Consider the following 12,617-nt stretch of genomic DNA (forward strand, 5'->3'; position numbering starts at 1 on the left):
GGTAGACTTTATTTAATTAATTATGTGACTTCTGAAGGTAATTAGTTGCACCAGATCTTATTTAGGGGCTTCATAGCAAAGGGGTGAATACATATGCACTCACCACTTTTCCAAGTAATTTTTTTTTCATTTCACTTCACCAATTTGGACTATCTTTTGTATGTCCATTACATGAAATCCAAATAAAAATCCATTTAAATTACAAGTTGTAATGCAACGAAATAGGAAAAACGCCAAGGGGGGGTGAATACTTTTGCAAGGCACTGTAGAGTTGTATGGTTTTCTAAACTTTGAAATCAATGTTTTTTGTTTGATATACATTTTGAAAGTGAAAAATCTGAGTCTACGCAATTCCATTACTGTAGAACTGCCCATAACTGGTCCCGTGTGGCTCAGTTGGTAGAGCATGGCGCTTGCAACGCCAGGGTTGTGGGTTCAATTCCCACGGGGGGACCAGGATGAATATGTATGAACTTTCCAATTTGTAAGTCGCTCTGGATAAGAGCGTCTGCTAAATGACTTAAATGTAAATGTAAAATGATGCTTTGTAGTCCACACACACACACACGCCAGGCATGGCTAGGATTTCTCTAGCTATTTAACCCCCCCCCCCCCATTCCATCGCCTCTACCCCCTGTCTATATAAAGACCCCCCCCCTGGGATACCAGCCTTTCCTTGTGCTGGGGGTCTAAAGCAATACTGGATAGACAACTGTCATAGCTGGGGCAGTGTTAGGGTAGGGCTGGGGTAGTGCTGGGGTAGTGTTAGGGTAGGGCTGGTGTAGTGTTAGGGTAGGGTAGTGTTAGGGTAGGGCTGGGGTAGTGTTAGGGTAGGGTAGTGTTAGGGTAGGGTAGTGTAGTCCTGGGGTAGGACTGGGGTAAAACGTGGAGCTCTAGAGTAGGACAGCATTGAAACTAGCTAAATTCAAGACTCGGTAGTAGTGCAAGTTGTAGTAGTGCTGTGCTGCCATGATTGAGTGTGGGAAAGACAGAGGGATTCGTAGAACACTCCAGCTCATTATAGTGCACTAATAGGTTCTCTCTCTACAGGTTGACAGATGGTGTATCTCCAGTTTACTGGACTCTGGCTCCTGGCATCTCCACACCTGCCTTCTCACTCACACACAGGTCAGTGTTAATGATTAATATTATTTACTGGTTGTATAAGCACAGAAATGCACTGTGAGCTTAGCACAACGTACTCTATGGACAGACCTGATGCTGATGGAGTGGACTAGCAACTGATCTACAGTCAGGTATATTCTACCACCCGAATGGTTAATATTAGCATTGTGCGTATGGTAATCTGATCCTAGATCTGTGGTATGGTGGAATGAGTGTCCATCTTCTTCAATGTGTGTTGCTGTCAGTGCAGCGAGGCAGCAGGTGTCATGCCTAGGTCTATATTTACTATTACAGAGCTTTGGCTCCACCTTGTGGATATGTGTTATAACTACATCAGCAGTGATTTTGTGTTGTGATAAATGTATTCATTGGCGATCAATTGGATTCAAGATGGATGCAGACAGTAATCTTGTTGATTGTTAGCAATCCTTCCCTGATAGCCAATGATGCTTTGATACGGTCCCAACATGTATTCTATAGTCAAATGCACATCTTACCAGTGCAATAACATGTTTATATTGGGCTTACTGCAGACTAATCTAGATTTTACTGTAGCCTGCTTGTATGTTAGCGAACTACGGCCTCCAAGAGTTGTGGACCTTTCTGTCAGAACACGAGGTTACATTGTAGCAGGCTAGCTGGTTCCAGCATCTCTCAAGCTGTTCTGTCCCCTCAATTACTACATTAGAAAGACAGAAAGTTCTTGGAATGATAACCTCCCAGTGCATATAGGGATCAGACATACCTGGGTTAAAGTATGATCACCTCCCAGTGCATATAGGGATCAGACAGACTAGGGTTGAAGTATGATCACCTCCCAGTGCATATAGGGATCAGACAGACTAGGGTTGAAGTATGATCACCTCCCAGTGCATATAGGGATCAGACAGACTAGGGTTGAAGTATGATCACCTCCCAGTGCATATAGGTATCAGACAGACTAGGGTTGAAGTATGATCACCTCCCAGTGCATATAGGGATCAGACAGACTAGGGTTGAAGTATGATCACCTCCCAGTGCATATAGTTATCAGACAGACTAGGGTTGAAGTATGATCACCTCCCAGTGCACATAGGGATCAGACAGACTAGGGTTGAAGTATGATCACCTCCCAGTGCATATAGTTATCAGACAGACTAGGGTTGAAGTATGATCACCTCCCAGTGCATATAGGGATCAGACAGACTAGGGTTGAAGTATGATCACCTCCCAGTGCATATAGGGATCAGACAGACTAGGGTTGAAGTATGATCACCTCCCAGTGCATATAGGGATCAGACAGACTTGGTTTGAAGTATGATCACCTCCCAGTGCATATAGGGATCAGACAGACTTGGTTTGAAGTATGATCACCTCCCATTGCATATAGGGATCAGACAGACTAGGGTTGAAGTATGATCACCTCCCAGTGCATATAGGGATCAGACAGACTAGGGTTGAAGTATGATCACCTCCCAGTGCATATAGGGATCAGACAGACTAGGGTTGAAGTATGATCACCTCCCAGTGCATATAGTTATCAGACAGACTAGGGTTGAAGTATGATCACCTCCCAGTGCACATAGGGATCAGACAGACTAGGGTTGAAGTATGATCACCTCCCAGTGCATATAGTTATCAGACAGACTAGGGTTGAAGTATGATCACCTCCCAGTGCATATAGGGATCAGACAGACTAGGGTTGAAGTATGATCACCTCCCAGTGCATATAGGGATCAGACAGACTAGGGTTGAAGTACAATTTGAAATTATTATGAAATACATTATTTGCTTGATTGAGCTTGCCGGGCTTTAACAGACCAATGGAATAGTCCAATAGCTGCAACAGATACCCATCTACAACTCTAGATAGGCTAGAGAGCAAACTCTCAAAGTCTTGGAACGATTTCCAATACTATTAGAACCCAGGTCTGGTATGAGGAGGAGGAGGAGACGTGGGGGGGGGGGACGGGGACCCACTGGTCGGGGCACTTTAACTCTACACAACTCCCCAAACTGGCTCCTTCACATCCTGCCCATTGGGTTTGGTCGGCACACCTGCTGTAGCTTCAGTCCTGGTAGCCATGACATCACCTGCTGTAGCTAGCTAGCCTGAAGTCAAGAAATCGGTTTTAAAATCTGACTGTAGGAGGATTAACTCCCCTCTAGACACCGATTTAAGATCAGGTTGTATGCGATTACCCCCAAATGGCTAAGGTTAGGTTTAGTGGGGGTTAATCTGGTCCTAGATCTGTTTGTATTAGGTCTGAGAGAGCCACAAGGACAGCACATGTAGAGGTACATGTCTATGGGTATGTCTGCCTATACAGCCATGAGAGTGAAGGTGGTCATGTGTTTCAGAGGACATAGCGACTACAATTATTGCCTGTTTGCTATGCATTTATCATAAAGTAACCTGTGGGCTTTGATATGATTAAATACACATCATTGCATGCAGCCTTTCTTGCTTACCATATAACTTTGTCTCGTATTTGTGATTGAAAAACCTAAGTCTACGAGGCTTTGTGCAATAGGAGTTTAGATTTAAGCTAGACCTAGTTGTGTCATCACGTCACTCTCCTTTATGCAGATCAACAATGTCAGTCAGTCTGATATGAGACGCAGTGGTCTCTGTGTTCATACAGTAAAGTAGTGTAACGGTCAACATTTCTACCCAAGAGGCTACATTATTTTACGACACAACTCTCCCCACAAGGTTAGATTTGTTGCGCACTTGACTGTTCACCTGCAATGATAGTAGCTGCCCTGCAATGAAGCAACAATGTCGAGATAGAAAATCTTCAGCGTTCCAATCCACCAGCGGTGGCGCAGCCTAGTTTATGCATTGTGAGAAAAGAACGACTGGTAAATAGATAAATAAACTAGTAACCTATCTGTTTGGATCGCTGTTTATTGTAAAAGTAGAGTTGATAGGCTATGTCCGTGATGTGTGAATTGCAGGCAAGTAGGCTACAACTTCGACCAGAGTCCACGAGCACACCACACGGGCTGGAGGCTTTGACATCCGAGTGAGCTAGTCTCTGTTCTCCAGCGTGTCCTACCATCCTACATCTGACCGGTGGGAAACGAACGGACAATCTTACAACACCGGTATGAAACAGTCAGAAATATAATGTACAGAATCCCGATTAAAGGTTTAGAGTTACAGCGGATACTATCTTACCTCGTAATGCTTCATCTTGGCAGTTTGTGCTCGCTCTCATCCAAGGTGAGTGACGGGTCGTGCCTTCCAATCAGAGCAAGAGGAAGCGTTGAGGTCCCCAATTGGTCCAATGATTGGAAAGTCCAATGGTTACCTCTTTAATATCACGTCCAATCAATGTGTCGGAAAGCTAAGTAGATATGCCTTACTTCCCGTACTGTAGCCAATGGGGGAGTAGATTCCCACAATGGAGTGATCCGTTTGGACAAATGGAGATGCGGAGTAAATTGTATTAGCAGGTGATTATGTTAGTAAATCTTATGTTATCAACACCAGGGCAAGCTATATACTGACTACAGATCAGCGATTTTAGTTCGTAGATTACTGACTGTTATATTGGGCATGATGTGTCAGCGGTGGTTTTCAAAAGCAGCACGGCTGTTTGCCAAGGATAGGCCTAGACCTCTTTGTGGGTATTTGACCAAGAAGAGGCTAGTAAATGTTAAAATAACGTAATTATTTAAATTGAGAAAGGACAGGGCTCAACCTAACGCATAGTACCTCTAAACCTGAAGCATAGCGAGGACTAAACCTATAGTTCCAACAAAAGCGACAGACAAACCACATTATGAGGGCATCAGTTTTGTTCAGGGGATCCATAAAGCTCTTCCTCTGCGCAGTTTGCAGACACATTGTGATACCTTTTGTTCACTAACACGATTCTTAGTACTTTTGATACATCCAGTGAGTCAACACTGTATCTGCCACCGCACACGCACACAGGGTGAGATTTCTACAAGGAAGGCGTGGTTGAGTTTCCTAGACTACAGAGGCGTGTCCTATCGAACTTTCAAACTCAGTGACGCTCCAGTGGGCGTGGTCGGTCCCAAGAACTTTCGTCCGACAGGAGCTGAGCTGCGTTCAGACTCTTCCTGATGTTGCTAGAACATTCTCGAACTTTCTGCGCGGGTATAAACTAGAATGGGTCCCAAGCGGAGTGTCGAGCTGAGCTGACAGAACGGTAGCATTCTTCAACAGTATGTGTGCAGTTCAGGTTAGGCTTTCATACGTTTATTTACCATTCCATAGATAGACTGCCTGCAAGCGGACCAGCGCATTTAAAGAGAGACCCGTCTACCTTGTGTGAATTTGATTGACAGTCAGCACAGGCTCAAGCAAGGGAACTTTAAACTATTTCTCGCAGCTTTTCGGAATAAACACACCGACAGCTAAATGGTCAAAATGGGTAAAGACTACTATAATGTCCTGGGCATACAGAAAGGGGCGACGGAGGACGAGATCAAGAAGGCTTATCGTAAGCAGGCTCTGCGTTACCACCCGGATAAAAACAAGGCTCCTAAAGCCGAGGATAAGTTTAAAGAAATAGCTGAAGCTTATGACGTTCTGAGCGACCCAAAGAAAAAGGACATTTACGACCGATTCGGTGAAGAAGGTAAGTGTTCTTTTTAATTACCAGACGCAACAAGTTATTATTGAAGGTGATGAATAAATACACTTTGTTTTTCAAAATGCTTTAGTTAGGTAGGCTTATCGGAAAATATTTCAAAGCTACGATTATAAAGATGTAAAGCTGAATCATTGTCGCTGGATATTTTGATGAGTATTAATGCGAAAAGGCATTTCAAGATCTCTCTCAAGAACCTGCCTCTTTCCTCTGATCATCTACTCTTCTTAAGTGGTGCTGAAATCGTTTATTTCTAGTGTTCTAACGCATTGGGCCACAGAAGTTCCAAAAACAAACGCTATATGCTTATAACAAACCAAGCAACACCTCATAAGCCAACCCTCCTTGGCCTGTGTGAGCAACAGTTTATAAGCCTACCTTTCTTAGCCCATGTGAGCTATATTTTATAACTAGAAAGGGCAAGACACAGCAGGCTTATTGTATCTATCAGTTTTTTCCCCCTTCTCCATTCGTATGATTGTGCTGCAAGGGATTAGCGAGTTCCAACAAGAATCCCTTGCAGCACAATCATAAGAATGGAGAAGGAAAAAAACGGATAGATACAATAACACTGCTGATTGGCTGCACGCCAAGAGCGGAGAGGTGCACGCCCACTACTGGAAAGTTCGGGCGCTGACGTCACAGCGGGGTGGAGAGTTTGACTTTGACAGTTTGGCACGAGCCTGTCAGCCAGCTTCTCAAACGACAGATGGTGTGGTTGTGTATTCCTAGTACCTACAGTAGACCGAGGTTACAACGGTGCTGCTGTGTTCTTATCAGTTGTCTTTAAGGACCAGGCTAGATAACTCAACGGTCAAGCTGCATTATTCCGTGTATAGCAACAGACACTGTAGACCACAGGAGGTTGGTGGCACCTTAATTGGGGAGGACGGGCTCATGGTAATGACTGGAGCGGAATAGTATAAAATACATCAGACACATTGTTTCCAGGTGTCTGATGCCGTTCCATTTGGTCTGTTCTGGCCCTTATTATGAGCCGTCCTCCCCTCAGCAGCCTCCCATCTAGCCCTCCACACAGAGCGTTCCTCCCATCTAGCCCTCACACAGGCACGTTGTTCCTCCCATCTAGCCCTCCACACAGAGCGTTCCTCCCATCTAGCCCTCCACACAGACGCATTATTCCTCCCATCTAGCCCTCCACACAGACGCATTGTTCCTCCCATCTAGCCCTCCACACAGAGCGTTCCTCCCATCTAGCCCTCCACACAGAGCGTTCCTCCCATCTAGCCCTCCACACAGAGCGTTCCTCCCATCTAGCCCTCACACAGACACGTTGTTCCTCCCATCTAGCCCTCCACACAGAGCGTTCCTCCCATCTAGCCCTCCACACAGACGCATTGTTCCTCCCATCTAGCCCTCCACACAGACGCATTGTTCCTCCCATCTAGCCCTCCACACAGACACATTGTTCCTCCCATCTAGCCCTCCACACAGACACATTGTTTCCACGCCCATGGGTGACACTGCACATAGAAAATGTTTACACAACTTCTATTGAAAGAAGTCTGGACCAGAGCCACAAATGTTTAACTCTCCCTCTCCTTTCCTCTCCAGGGTTGAAGGGAGGAGGCCCCCCAGGAGGAGGGGGTGTTCCCGGGGGCCCTAGTTTCAGCTACTCCTTCCAGGGTGACCCCCACGCCATCTTCGCCGAGTTCTTCGGGGGCCGGAGCCCCTTCGACCAGTTCTTCCCCCGAAACGGCGGGGGCCCAGACGGGGACAACATGGACACTGACGATCCCTTCGCCCGTTTCGGGATGGGGGGCGGTGGCATGGGGGGGTTTCCCCGTTCCTTCAGCACAGGGATGGGGGGAGGGGGGATGGGGGGGCAGATGGTTGAGAAGCACCAGGACCCACCCCTGCTCCACGACCTCAGGGTGACCTTAGAGGAGGTTGGTTGGTTGACTTATTTTATTTGACAATTCAATGTAAAAGTTGTCTAGGATAACACCATGAAGTCCATGCCTCATTTCCATTGTGGTCCTTTTTAAAGGTTCTCTCAGGCTGCACGAAGAGAATGAAGATATCCCACAAGCGGCTGAACGCAGACCGACGGACCATCCGGACGGAGGACAAGATCCTGGAGGTGGAGATAAAGAAGGGATGGAAGGAGGGGACGAAGGTCACCTTCCCTAAAGAGGGGGACGAGACGCCGACTAACATCCCGGCAGACGTGGTGTTTGTGGTCAAGGATAAGCCACACCCGGTGTTCCGGCGAGACGGCTCTGACATCGTTTACCCCGCCAAGGTCTCCCTCAGAGAGGTAAGGCAGAGTGATCTGAACTTTAACTAAACTAAATATACTTTTTTGTATACGTTGTTCTCCAAGTGCTCGCTAAAACAAATTGATAGTACTTAGAATGACAATCATTCTTGAACCTACAGACAACTGTTTGTACGTACACTTCATCACTCTAGTCTAACATCTCTCTCCCCCCTTCTCTTTCCCTCCCTCTCTCTCTCCTTCAGGCGCTGTGCGGCTGCACGGTCATCGCCCCCACGTTGGACGGCAGGACAGTAACCGTGACGACAGGGGACGTGGTGCGTCCGGGGATGAAACGACGCATCACGGGGGAGGGGCTTCCTCTGCCCAAGCGGCCCGATCGCCGCGGTGACCTGCTGGTGGAGTACGAGGTGGCGTTTCCGGAGAGACTGAGTCAGAGTGCCAAGGAGACCATCGCACAGGTGCTTCCACCCTAGTCCTGATCGCTATGAACTATGAACTTGTTAAGGACAAACCGGACGGAGCCGACGAACAGTGAAAAGCAACAGGTGGCTGTCCTCCCTATCGCCTCTGACCAAAGAACGTTTACCGCTGCCATTTTCTGTTCATTTCCAGACCATTCTGCGTGTTGAATCACCATCGTTCGTCGACACCCATCAGGTGACCTACTGCGCACGGCCAACGTTCGTTATGGTGTCTCTTGTCCTTTAGTTGAGAACTGCCACTTTGGACCTCGTGAGTCCACTTCAGAACCACTAGTGAGCTGAGGAAAAACCTGCAACCCATATTCAAAAAGCATCTTAGAGTAGGCATACTGATCTAGGATCAGTGTAGCCTTTTAGATAATAATACATGTGACTACATGGACAGGGGGGCACCTGATCCCAGATCAGCACTCCTGCACTGTAGAACCAGAGAACATCATATACATGTTGTTTAGCTTCCTTTTAGTATGAGCCTCTTTTTATCTCTACTTCCCCACTGGTGAATGTTTCCATGTACAGACTAGAGCCATTGGCTTGTTAGCAGTGGTTTCCAAACCTCTTCTCTGGGACCCTCAGACATTTAACACAACGTTGTAGCCCTGGACTAGCTCACCTGATTCACCTAGTCAAGGGCTTGATGATTGGTTGATATGAGAGAGAGATGTGAGAATGAATGGATTCTATTTGACTCCCTCTCCAAGACATTTACTGCCAGAGAGACTGGATTAAGAGATCACCTGATTCACCTAGTCAAGGGCTTGATGATTTGTTGATATGAGAGAGAGAGAGATGTGAGAATGAATGGGTTCTATTAGACTCCCTCTCCAAGACATTTACTGCCAGAGAGACTGTTGGAGTAAGAGATCACCTGATTCACCTAGTCAAGGGCTTGATGATTGGTTGATATGAGAGAGAGATGTGAGAATGAATGGATTCTATTTGACTCCCTCTCCAAGACATTTACTGCCAGAGAGACTGGATTAAGAGATCACCTGATTCACCTAGTCAAGGGCTTGATGATTGGTTGACTAATGTAATCAGATGTTCTGGCTCTTGAGTAGATGAAATCCATTCGTCTGTGGGTCCCCCAGGAGAGGTCTGAGAACTCCTGTTTTGGGGGATTAGATTGTATCTCTTGGTGGCGTTTCTTTGTAGATGACGTCTCTTCATGTAACGATTCTAGGGGTTTAGGTATCATGGGTGGTTTTCATGGCTCTGGATTCTGATCAAATCAATAGAAAGTATTGCCACTGATCACTGATCAATACCCATAGTCTGATAATACCCATAGTCATTGGTTTAGAAGAGAAACAATGCTATTTGAATGCATAGAAATATAATCTATAGACCCGACCTTCCCATTCAAGTCAATGCTGATTCTATTTCTATGCTTGAAAGGTCTTTACTTTTCCAGGATGCCTACAATAACGGGGTGGAGGGAAGTGTGAGTGAGAGGTGTGTGTTTCAGCTAGCGTGTATGAGTTAGCTGACTAGGTGAACTTTTTGTACAGAAACGGTTGGAATGTGTGACTTGCTGTAGGATCTGGGCTTTGTATGGTGCAACTGTTGGATTGTGTACTATCATGAGATAGGATGTTAGCACAGTAACCATGGGAGATATAGGCTTTCATGTTATACCCATAGCACTCCTCTTTACTCAATATTATACACAACATGTATTGTTGCTACCTGTTGTTGATGCAGCAAGTGAGAACTGTCCAGAAACTGATATAAAGCTATGTTTATCGAGCAAAGAATATCAACTTTTGCTTTGTAATGATCTATGCATTTAAATGAAAGATCCCTCACCTCAATATAGAGGCCGTTATTTCTCCTTCACAACAGGAACTAGTTTTTATATTTAAATCATGTCATTCAGATTTAAGGAATACCTTTAAGAAAACGTTAACCCTGGACAGAATCTTCTAAAACTGCAACCAGACTTAGGATTTCTTAGTTTACTAAACATTTGCCACGTATGTGTTATATTTCTGAACAGTTTTCTATACACAGAATGTATTTTCTACATGACTTTCATAAGTAAATAAAGTCTGTTTTCTTCTAGATAAACGGATCCTAGTTTCTCCTTCTAGAAAGATGTGATGAACGTGTTGTAACAGTGTGATCTGGTGTGAAGACGTCTCTGAACACGTCAGCTACCACAGCCAGTGGTGTTATAACAGTGACTATACACGTCAGCTACCACAGCCAGTGGTGTTATAACAGTGACTATACTATACACGTCAGCTACCACAGCCAGTGGTGTCATAACAGTGACTATACACGTCAGCTACCACAGCCAGTGGTGTTATAACAGTGACTATACTATACACGTCAGCTACCACAGCCAGTGGTGTTGTAACAGTGACTATACTATACACGTCAGCTACCACAGCCAGTGGTGTCATAACAGTGACTATACACGTCAGCTACCACAGCCAGTGGTGTTATAACAGTGACTATACACGTCAGCTACCACAGCCAGTGGTGTTATAACAGTGACTATACTATACACGTCAGCTACCACAGCCAGTGGTGTCATAACAGTGACTATACACGTCAGCTACCACAGCCAGTGGTGTTATAACAGTGACTATACTATACACGTCAGCTACCACAGCCAGTGGTGTTGTAACAGTGACTATACTATACACGTCAGCTACCACAGCCAGTGGTGTCATAACAGTGACTATACACGTCAGCTACCACAGCCAGTGGTGTTATAACAGTGACTATACTATACACGTCAGCTACCACAGCCAGTGGTGTTGTAACAGTGACTATACTATACACGTCAGCTACCACAGCCAGTGGTGTCATAACAGTGACTATACTATACACGTCAGCTACCACAGCCAGTGGTGTCATAACAGTGACTATACTATACACGTCAGCTACCACAGCCAGTGGTGTCATAACAGTGACTATACTATACACGTCAGCTACCACAGCCAGTGGTGTCATAACAGTGACTATACTATACACGTCAGCTACCACAGCCAGTGGTGTCATAACAGTGACAATACACGTCAGCTACCACAGCCAGTGGTGTCATAACAGTGACTATACTATACACGTCAGCTACCACAGCCAGTGGTGTTATAACAGTGACTATACTATACACGTCAGCTACCACAGCCAGTGGTGTCGTAACAGTGACTATACTATACACGTCAGCTACCACAGCCAGTGGTGTTATAACAGTGACTATACTATACACGTCAGCTACCACAGCCAGTGGTGTTGTAACAGTGACTATACTATACACGTCAGCTACCACAGCCAGTGGTGTCGTAACAGTGACTATACTATACACGTCAGCTACCACAGCCAGTGGTGTTATAACAGTGACTATACTATACACGTCAGCTACCACAGCCAGTGGTGTTATAACAGTGACTATACTATACACGTCAGCTACCACAGCCAGTGGTGTCATAACAGTGACTATACTATACACGTCAGCTACCACAGCCAGTGGTGTTATAACAGTGACTATACTATACACGTCAGCTACCACAGCCAGTGGTGTTATAACAGTGACTATACTATACACGTCAGCTACCACAGCCAGTGGTGTTATAACAGTGACTATACTATACACGTCAGCTACCACAGCCAGTGGTGTCATAACAGTGACTATACTATACACGTCAGCTACCACAGCCAGTGGTGTCGTAACAGTGACTATACTATACACGTCAGCTACCACAGCCAGTGGTGTCGTAACAGTGACTATACTATACACGTCAGCTACCACAGCCAGTGGTGTTGTAACAGTGACTATACTATACACGTCAGCTACCACAGCCAGTGGTGTTATAACAGTGACTATACTATACACGTCAGCTACCACAGCCAGTGGTGTTGTAACAGTGACTATACTATACACGTCAGCTACCACAGCCAGTGGTGTTATAACAGTGACTATACACGTCAGCTACCACAGCCAGTGGTGTTATAACAGTGACTATACTATACACGTCAGCTACCACAGCCAGTGGTGTCGTAACAGTGACTATACTATACACGTCAGCTACCACAGCCTGTGGTGTTATAACAGTGACTATACTATACACGTCAGCTACCACAGCCAGTGGTGTTATAACAGTGACTATACTATACACGTCAGCTACCACAGCCAGTGGTGTTATAACA

At 45.6% G+C, this 12,617-nt stretch overlaps 1 protein-coding gene and 1 pseudogene across 1 annotated transcript; one reads left to right on the forward strand and one right to left on the reverse strand.

The window, feature by feature from the left end:
• LOC120032850 overlaps positions 1-4,407 on the reverse strand; it is a 35,399-nt pseudogene extending 30,992 nt beyond the window's left edge.
• Positions 4,408-5,249: 842 nt separating this feature from the next.
• LOC120032848 (dnaJ homolog subfamily B member 1-like) lies at positions 5,250-10,523 on the forward strand. Its single transcript, XM_038979058.1, has 4 exons — positions 5,250-5,720; positions 7,308-7,642; positions 7,744-8,013; positions 8,220-10,523. The coding sequence occupies exons 1-4, from the start codon at positions 5,501-5,503 to the stop codon at positions 8,448-8,450; spliced, it is 1,056 nt and encodes a 351-aa protein (XP_038834986.1). The 5' UTR covers positions 5,250-5,500; the 3' UTR covers positions 8,451-10,523.
• The last annotated feature ends 2,094 nt before the right edge of the window (positions 10,524-12,617 follow it).

The sequence above is a fragment of the Salvelinus namaycush genome, chromosome 39, assembly GCF_016432855.1.
Source record: "Salvelinus namaycush isolate Seneca chromosome 39, SaNama_1.0, whole genome shotgun sequence".
Lineage (NCBI taxonomy): Eukaryota > Metazoa > Chordata > Actinopteri > Salmoniformes > Salmonidae > Salvelinus > Salvelinus namaycush.